Source organism: Maylandia zebra, linkage group LG18, assembly GCF_041146795.1.
Source record: "Maylandia zebra isolate NMK-2024a linkage group LG18, Mzebra_GT3a, whole genome shotgun sequence".
Classification (NCBI taxonomy): Eukaryota; Metazoa; Chordata; class Actinopteri; order Cichliformes; family Cichlidae; genus Maylandia; species Maylandia zebra.
The window spans coordinates 17158790-17169067 of NC_135184.1; the positions used below are offsets into that span (position 1 = coordinate 17158790).

At 38.9% G+C, this 10278-nt stretch overlaps 2 protein-coding genes across 2 annotated transcripts; both read right to left on the reverse strand.

The window, feature by feature from the left end:
* Positions 1-1990: 1990 nt before the first annotated feature.
* On the reverse strand, positions 1991-5065 carry foxf2a (forkhead box F2a). The gene is made up of 2 exons (XM_004542760.2): positions 3770-5065; positions 1991-2529 (listed from the first exon to the last, which is right to left on the reverse strand). The coding sequence occupies exons 1-2, from the start codon at positions 4758-4760 to the stop codon at positions 2363-2365; spliced, it is 1158 nt and encodes a 385-aa protein (XP_004542817.2). The 5' UTR covers positions 4761-5065; the 3' UTR covers positions 1991-2362.
* A 1109-nt stretch (positions 5066-6174) lies between these two features.
* foxq1a (forkhead box Q1a) lies at positions 6175-7488 on the reverse strand. Its single transcript, XM_004542759.4, has one exon. It carries the CDS (start codon positions 7296-7298, stop codon positions 6477-6479), a length of 822 nt encoding a protein of 273 aa, XP_004542816.2. The 5' UTR covers positions 7299-7488; the 3' UTR covers positions 6175-6476.
* Between the last annotated feature and the right edge of the window lie 2790 nt (positions 7489-10278).

Sequence of the window (10278 nt, forward strand, 5' to 3'; positions counted from 1 at the left end):
TGTATTATGGTAATTTGTTTATATGCAATTAAAATATCTCATGTCAATAACTGTGCTTGTCACTGACACTGACTGTTTCAAGGCGCAAACCACTTCTCTGACCCATATAAATACAGCGGCTCGTAGCTTGGACCATTGTCTCTTGCGGTCTTTGGTCTCATTCCCTTCAGTGACATGTTGAATGAAATTATTTTCATGCGTTTGATGAATTTTCTGCTTAGACCTTGTTTTATCGTCTTTAGCTGCTCCGACGCATGCCTTTCATTCTCTTGGTCAGTTAGCAGTCACTATAAAGAGTAAAGTATAAAGATGTCAGTCATGACTGAAACAAACTAAACCACATCAGAGCACTGATCGAAACTGGAGTCCCAGAATTCAAAATAACCATGTAGTTAATTTGTCATTTGCTGGGCTAGTGAGGAGAATTTGACTGTTCCTCCAGAAATAGAACAACCTCCTATTTCGGTTTTTGTTTGAAATGTTTGTTTTTTCTGACTGCATGTTACGTTATGTTAATTTGTATTAAAAAAAAATAAGAATAATAATGCCAGAATTTTAATCTGTGACTTCCCAATGAAATTTAACCTTGAAGTGATTCATTAGGAGAATGCTTGGATAAAGGAATACGCTTGATGACTCTTATGCTGTCAGCAGTATCACATAAAATCACACCTACAAACACCTCAATATTTGAGATGCAATTTAATACAGTTAACCTTTGCCTTTATCGGGGCTGGACTTGTAAACCCACCAACTTTGAATTACCGATCTCTATGTCACATAAACACAGTGTGTGTATTCTTATATACCGAGGGAGTATTACAATCTTAAAAATACAGAAAGTGCCCCATTACTTTTGCGTTTATAATAAAAAACGTATCAAAATAAAAAACACATATTCAGCACCATGGACAGCAGAGCCGTTAATAAGGTTTATGTAGGAAGAAGCCTTTGCTTTTAGGAAATTTAAAATTATGTAGTAACTTTCCAAATATATATACATATGAACATGTACTTTCATACTAACAATGTGGATTATGTTCGCAATAATGTGATATAAATCGATATGTATGACGATAGAACGAGACCCACGTGTGGGTAATTAAGCGAGAGTATGGCTGTCTAAAAAAAATCAGGGTGCGTACACTGTCATTAGTCTATGTGAAATATAGTTTATTCACCTTGTCACGTTTTTATGTCTGGAGGTTCTTTTGGTCTGAAGGTTCAGTTTATACCAGAAGAATTGTTGGGTTTCTTTTCATGTTTTCATGTTTATGTTTTTGATCGATAAATACCGTTTCGTATACCGTCTGCTAAAGTGACTGAATGTCCATCTGGCTGTTCTGTGGGACCTTTAGAATCCTCTGCAAATACCAAACGCAGAAATTTTATTTTAGAATTCCAAAAACTTTCACTTACCACAAGATGGCAGTGCAAGTCAAACCAAAAAGCACTGAAGAAAAATGTAAGATTTTGTCACTTCACTGTTGCTCACTGTACGTGGCCTCCTCTCCCTCTTCTTTCTGGCTACTAATTATGTCAGTATTATATTTTACATCAGTGATGCTGTTGTGGCAGCAGTTTAATGCAAAGAAGTCACAACGTATACATAAATTATCCTCAAAATATGAACAACCTTGAAGATGAACTACTTTTCATTAAGCCCAACTTTTCACAATAAAAAAAGTGCAAAAGTCGATATAACATTAAATAAAATAATCTATACTTCGTTCATATTTATGAAACTGAGAAGAAAGCACCCATAACACAGCTGGTGTTCCCTGATGAGTGTGTCTTTTACTTTTGCTTTCTCATGGTTTCAAATTTGTGCCTCTGCAAAACTTTAAAGACTACTGTTCTGCTGAGCTCCTGAGAAACAAAACTTACTTTTTAAATCCAACATTTAAAAAAGATCTATACTGTTTCTAGAAAACACGTTGTCTACCCTTTCTTATAGTCATTTAGTATTTAAGACATCACTTCGAAATGGTCCTTTCAAAAATAAATCTCTTTAATGATTAGGGATTATTACAGGCGGGAAGCAACAGTTTAACCATCAGAAAAAACACAAAACAAAATTAAGTGAAAGGTTCAGATATATTGACGTTTTTGGTACAATATAGATATTGCTTATCCATGTGTGTGACGTCAGTCGCATAAGGAAAACGTGAAGTGCTAAAACAAGTCCCCACAACAAAATGATTACTAAAGAAATTGAAAGGTCAAAGTTCATTGGAAAGAAAGATGTGCTTCATAAGCTGCCGTATAAGGAAATGTTATGTTAGAATCACTCCGCCAAGGGCTTAACTTAAATGAAGTGGATTTGTGGGTTTTATTTTAGGAACCACTTTGCCTCTTCTTGTCACATTACACATGGCTTTACGTCCTGATAGACGCTTTGATGATGATGATGATGATGATGATGGAGCTGATGATAATAAGATCCACTGGTGTTGGGATGAAGGTTTAAAACGAATTCCTTCCTGTCACACACGGGAGCTGAGTGGCTGGAATATCGAGACAATCCCACTGTAAACAAACAGGATACAAGAGGTCAAGTAGTCATTTCTTTGGTCAAGCTGTAGATTTATAGAAGCACGCAACCAAAAAAGGAAAGAAAGAAAAAGGGCCACAACTTTAGAGCATTTCCTTTTAGACAATTTTAGACCTAAAATTGGTTGGCGCTACTTTTGAACAACATTTATTTATTTCTGTCTTTCTTTTTATCTTTTTTCTTTTAAAGTTGTCATATTTTCCATAGCTGCCTTTATCCAAAGGATATAAGAGCAGTTCATGTTTACACTGTTAGGCAGTTGATGATGCAAATTCTAGTGGATTCCTCACTCTAACATCCTAAAGTCACAAATCGTAATAAAACAACAGATTTTTCCCATTGCAAACAATAAGGTATTAAACGCATTTTGAGACAGATTCTGATAAACAAATCAAGTCTGCTGATTTTCCTAATTTTATATTTCTAAAAAGAACTACTTGTAAATATATATATATATATATATATATATATATATATATATATATATATATATATATATATATATATATATATTAATGAATGTTTTTCATTGTATACAAATGTGCCTTTTAGCGTATTTTAACAAAAAAAACGTGTTTACAGACTAATCAATAATACAATAAAAGCAGGTTTGACATTTTTAGTGAAGTTTATGAATCTGCTTGAAATTTTTAAAAAAGGTTTGTTTTCATAATTAACAGTTTTAATGAGCTGCTGTTATTGTGTATTTAGACCTACATTTGTGTAACACGGGGACCTCTGAAAAGGCTTCTATGCAGACGCTATGGCATGATAATAAAATGTGAAATAACAATGATAGCAATAAATCAGTTAAATGAAACAAAAGCCACGATTGAACACCAATATTTTGATGCGTGATAAAAAAAAAAATAAATAAATATCAAAAAATATTTTATAGCCTTAAAAACTACTTTTCTGTTCATCTTGCTGCTTTTCAATTTTAATTTTAAATATATTACAAATTGATATGTTTTATGTATAGATTTTTAAATAAACCTGTTCGCATAAAAAATACATTGTAAAATCTTGATTTTTCTATGTATTTTTTATGTGTGTGAAACATGAAAATCTGTTTTTTGTTTTGTTTTGTTTTTTGTTTTTTAAAAAGAGCGTTGACTTTATCTGTGATAGATAAATGATCAGTTATTCACGGCCTCAAGTGACTCACTGTGGTAAGCAGAGAATATAAAACAGTGTAGGTAATAAAATGCATACCTGAAATGTCAGAATCTCGTGCATTATGGTGCAAATAGCCCTGGTCCAGCGCGTAAGACGTCATTCCCGCATGTACGGCTGAGGAGTTTGGACTGCTTGATCTCACCGACTGCTGTTTGATGTACGATGACACACCAGGTGTACTCCAATGTGAAGCTGCATTTGCATATGGAGACTGACAGTCCAAAGTGCCTATCATCGCTTGGGAGGACTGCAGGGGGCTGCTGCTACTGTCGGGGCAATAGTCTGAGTTAGAGGCCACCTGACATGCGGCCATATATGACGACCCGGAGCTCGATGACACGTGCGGGAGGTGATGTCCTCCTCCGAGTCCATCGAAGCCACCTGGAACTGTATTACCCATTAAATCTAAGTTGTAGCTGTTATGACATGCTAATGAGCCTGCGGGTGATTGGAAATCAAAGTTCTGGGACAGCATGGATGCACCAAACCCGATCCCATTCATCATCCTGTACATTGGTTTTAAAGCTTGGCATTTCCTCCGGAACCCCCGGGGTCTGCGACGAAACGAGCCCTCCTCAAACATAAACTCACTGCCAGGGTCGATGGTCCAGTAGTGCCCTTTGCCAGGTCTGCCTAGACCCTTGGGTAGTTTTATAAAGCACTCGTTCAGAGACAGGTTATGTCTGACAGAATTTTTCCATCCCTGGTATGATCCCCTGAAGAAAGGGAATCTGGCCTGGAGAAACTGATATATTTCGCTTAAAGTAAGTCTTTTAGTTGGCGAGCTTTGAATAGCCATCACAATTAAGGCAATGTATGAGTAGGGAGGCTTTTCGGGGCGCCTCAAGCCGGAGTTTCCCTTTTTCCCTTTTGCTGATTCATTATGCGCGCTCTCCATCACTGGCTGTGGGCTCAGCCCAGATGCCCTTAGAGCACCGGCCGCTGGACTTGCGCGCAGAGGACTGGGTAGATCCAGATGTTGCTGGGAATTCTCAGTCGTCATAGCCGTGCCTCTTTCTGGTTTCATACAACATGCAACTCTCTTTTCCTGTATTTTAAGCACCGTTAAAGGCTTCCTAACGCAGAATTCACGGAGGTCAGTGTCCCGTTGCGATGCTCGGTAAGATTATAACCGTGAAAATCAAGAAACGCAGGCGCTGAGCCTCCTTCCTCTCTCTGCCCATCGCTGGCAATAATCCCATCAGAGAGGGGAAATAAAGCTCCTAGACTTTGCTTGCGCATATCCACCCGGCCAAACACAACTCGACCACCTATCAGTACTTAAATCTCTCTCTGCCCCTCTATTCCCCCAAATCCCTCCAAGAAATCGCCAGGAACTACTCCCTCCCCATCTGGCAAGTATCCAGCCTAGAAGCCGGACACTGCACATTGGAGTAAGACAAATCTCCTCCCACGACTCACTTTCCAAAACACTTCTGTCCACATTTGACAAACCGGTATTTGTCACGACATCATGATGAATGAAGTCTCAGAGTTCGATTAAGATCAAATTATTTCCTTTTACCTCCCTTTACAGCAAACACTGAAGGTGCCCAATTGCAGCTTTAGACTGTAAAGTTGTGCGGGAGAAGCACCGACTCCTGATTTGGTTGGGATCTGTTCAGGGTTAAGGGCTCTGACATGAGAGGCCAGAGCATGTTTTTTCCATCAGAGCGTGCCAACATACCACACACAGCGCCCAAGTGTCAGTTTACCTCTCGGAGCCTGGATTACATCCCTGGAGAAATGAAAGTAGCCACTCTAACAAAAGTCTTTGGAAGGATTCAGATGATAAAATATGAACATGTCGCTATGCAAAGTTCCTTTCTTCTGTGAAACGTTTAGAGCAATTCGAGTGGCTTAAGACGTGAAATAATGTCACCATCAGTGAAGTTAAAAGCACAATCTGCGCAAGCTGTTACCAACACGAAACTCGTGCGTCCAGGATGCACAGCTGCTTTAGAGGAAATTTACTTTCTAGTGTCAGATGAATAGCACAAACTGGAATACCCTTCTTTCTGCTCTGAATTTGAGTTGAGCTCGCATTTGTATAAACCCTTTCCTGAGTATGTGTGGTGACTGAGGCGACAGCTATTTGCAGCGCCAGACAGAAAACATAAATATTGGATGCCCCTATCCGGCAGCAGCGAGCTTCATGAACATGAAAAAGTAAATACTACTATATGATATTTCTTTTGGCAGCATGAAGCAGAAAGAAAGAGGGAAAAAAGAACAATACCAAGTTTATTATTATTATTATTATTATTATTATTATACAAATATTGGGCAATGCAAGATTTAGAAAATAGTTTCGAGGAGGCGTCAGACGAATACGCCCTCATGAATGGTGCGTTCTATAATTGCACTGGCAGTTAACTATGCTTTTATGAAGTATCTATAATTCCAGTTATAGATATATACACAACAACAGGAAACAGATATCAGCACAACTTTTTTTTATTATTAATTTCACATTTCTCAAAATAAAAAGACATAAAAACAGTCAAAGTGCATATTTTTAACAGGTTTGTTAAAGAAATAAAGTTAATGCTCTGCTCGGTAACATTTCTAACAGAGTGTGAAATTTCAAGTTTAAAACGCTTTAAGGATAAACTACTACAAAAATAAAAGGGAACCACCATCCCGCCACAGTTATGTCAGATTAAACTAGCGACTAACTCAAGGTGATCATTTTGAGTCACCGAACAGCAAGTCCACATTTCTTTGTGATATTGCAAATTGTCTATGAAAGAAACCCACCACCATAGGGGGTTGATACATGCTGGGCACTGGAGTCCACATGACAGGGTGACTTAACATATAGATATGAGGCAGGTGTGTTTGAATGATAGGTCATTAGTTCAGTGTAGTAGGGCCAGGGGAAGGCAGGAAAGGGAGGCAAACGTTCGTTATTTAAGTCTCTCTTGAACGGCTTGCTGAGGATGCTGTCAATAGCGAATGAACTGGTAAACTTGGGACGGGAATCAGTCATGGTGCTCGGGGCAGACTGGTGAATGAGCTGCGGCTCCTCTGTGTGCTCGGGCTCCTCTTGTTCCCTGCTGAATTTTTTGTTAATGCGCTTTCTTCTGCGCCGGAATACCCCGTCAGCAAATGTGTATTCGCTGTGAGGATTGAGCATCCAGTAATTGTCCTTTCCCCAGGGTCTGGAAGGGTCCCGGAGCACTTTGAGAAAACAATCATTAAGAGACAGATTATGACGAACCGAGTTCCTCCAGCCGGTGTAAGTGCCTCTGAAGAACGGGAACTTTTTCATCAGATAGTCGTTTATCTCCGCCAAAGTCAGACGTCCACTGGGTGAGTCCCGGATGGCCATAGCGATTAGAGCGATGTATGAAAACGGGGGCTTGGGTCTACGTGTGTATGGCTTGGACTTGCCGCTGCCGCCGCACGGGGTGACAGGTGGAGGACTGTGGGCCACGCAGTCCCCATCCGACCCCAGCTCCTCTTCAGGAGGGAAAGGAGATCGCCCATGACCCTCAGCATCACTGGACATCTCGAAATGCTTCATGTCATAGTGACTCCCACACAGCACCTCCAGCTTCATTGTTAGTGTGCTGCTCGGTAGAATCTGTCCAGCAATAAACCTCGGAGAGCTCTTTGCGTAAAGTCCGAAGCTTTAGTCAAGCTTTAGTCAGCTGTGAGTCAAGATGCGGAGAGTCTTGGGCTGTATCCAAAGGAGTGTGTCTTCTTAATCATACCTGCCAGAGCGCTGAAGCCCTTCTCACCTTGGGTCCGTGTTAGCGGCACTTTATAGGCGGCTTACCTCAGACCCAACCCAAGGGGGCGGGGCATGTGAGTTTAAAATATTGAGAATATCACAAATACCTTCACATTGCGTTCCAGTGTCTTTAATAAAAAAAAAAATCATAATGACCATTTAATATAATATTCCGAACATTCCAACCCACACCTCATTCAAAGCCAGTTTAACAGTCTCACCTGTGAAATGTTAAGGAACACACACTGGGACTATTTTACCTGAGACAACCAGGGGGCGTATATTTCCTTTGCATTTAAGGTGCGGTGCCTACAGGTAGTTTTATTTGTCCCATTCAGGAAGCGCCGTAATCACAGCAAGGGCTATCTGTTTTCGTGTGTGTGTGTGTGTGTGTGTGTGTGTGTGTGTGTGTGTGTGTGTGTGTGTGTGTGTAATTATTTACTTCATCTTTTTTTTTTTTTAAACAACCGTTTTATGATGAAAACAATCAACTGCACAATCTTTCCATGCTGGTGTGTAATATTTAAACAACACTCGGGTCTCTGTGCCAGCACTCGTCACACATTCACCTGCTTTCGAGATGTCTCATATCAAAGCTCAGTGTTTAGGTGTGAACTTTTAATGTCATGCCAATTTACCAGCCCACATGGAAACTTGTGTTATTGTGTTTTTGTCACTTAAACAGTGCATTCTGTCCTTCCTGTTGCCCAGAATTCACCTACCAAATGATCATTAATTTTCTGTTTTTGGTAATTGCGTTGAGGTTTTGGAAGGCTTTAGAAATGTCTAAGTCTTGCAATTTCAGCCTGAGGAAATTGCAGTACAATTGCACCAGGTGTATCAATTGAATCATGGAGATAGGAACAAACAAGACAAATTGTTGATTTATATTGTACTCTTGTTGGATGATGCCAGTCATCTTCTCTCAGCTACTCCCCCAGGTCAAACTCTGACTTCTGCTGAACAACCCATCTTTGTGCAACATACCTCCGGGAAAAAGATGCAACCAATTGCCATGACAGGCTGTGCAGCCACAGTGTCATCACATAAACGGAAAAAAATATATATCCTTGTAAAACCACCTGGAACTCGGTGTTGACATTACCCTCATGCTGTCACTGTGCCAAGTACAAAATTATTCAACTGCTGTTTATGCAAACTGTGCGTTCTGTAAGTGTTTGTAGAAGGTAGGCCGAGCATGTTTGTGCTGGTGTGAATGTTTTGATTTTCAGGTAATAATCTGTTTGCGTTGAGTGTGACACAGAACCTGTAGTGAAGTCACTACTTTGAATGGTGGCATGTCAAGGATGGAATTCTGTAAGCTAACCACACAATGACAGCAACTCACATACCACCGTATTCACTCTGCTCAGTGCATGTAGTAGCTTGTGACGCCATGTCTCAATGTGTACATACATGGTGATATGTGTATAAAGCTTTAAATCATTTATTATGGCTTTATAATAAGATAATTTAAAAAAAAGTATACAATATCACAAGTGGAGTAATTAAAAGTTACATACAAAATCATAGATACGTATTTATGTGTGTAACTGTTTCTTATGAAGGAAAGACTGTAAATATTCATTTGATAGTATGGTGTACTTAAAGCCAGTATACTAATGAGCAGTTATAGTAATTCTATGCTACTCCAATATTTCTAAAGGCATGTGTGTGCAGTGTTCATACTTAAACAACATATAATTTTGTAAAAATACACAATAATGCAATAATTTAAAATGGTCTATTTTAAGATGATTAGATAATAAATCTGTTTTATAAGCTTCTTCTTTGTGTGTTTGTGAGTTTAGAATATAAAATTAAATGCATGTAGTGTGAAATATAAATGAATTGCATGAAATTTTATTTATGGTTTTAAAGCCCTTAAACCTGCAAAGCTATAAAATTGAAAAACCTCCAAAGAATGAAGAATGCTTTTCTCTGAACAGCACAATAATGATAACATTGTTCGCAAGCATGTTCGTTGAGCAACGGAGACACATTGGCCGTGAAAGCGCCATCTTCCTTTGTCAGAACGTCAACGTTTACTGCCAGCATGGCCCTGATGTTGTTGTTGAAACATAACCTGTTGATATGCTGGAATGAGGAACACGGTAAAGTACATAGCCAGACACTTAGTGACTAATGCCCTGATGGTTGTGAATACTGTGCAGTGATTCACTGGCACCATTTTCAGTTCCAAAACATTCAAGAATTCCAAACTTTTGCCAAAATAATAAAAATGCATGCCAAGATTTTTCAATTCAGTACAATAAAGTCACGCCTATTCACAAGCATGTAGTAGTTTCATGAGAACCCATTTAAGGTAGAGCATACCTGTGTAGCACATGCGATCACTCACAGACTTCATGTGGCCAAATTCTATGAAGTTTAAGTTCAGTCAATCAAAGTGTTGGTTTTGACTCACAAAACAGTCACAACCCAATGATTTTCCAAAGAATCGTTTGTTTAATTGTTTGTCAAGGAAAATAGTTTCCCACTCATTTGTCAGTGAGCACACGGAAGAAGTTAAATAGTTTTAGTTGACTGCACGATTAAAAGACAAAACAGCACATGAAGGGCAACAAATGTGTTGTGACTGTAGATTTAACAGCTATGTTGAGCGCTGCTCATTTCTCAGCGATACACCTGCTTCATTTTGCTCAAGCTGCTGAGTCACTAAGAGCTTTTGATTTTTAAACTAAAAAACAATGCACCCTAGTATAAAAAGACATGGGACAATGAAATAATAATAATGGATTGCATTTATACAGTATATTTATATTTTTAGACACTCAAAACGCTT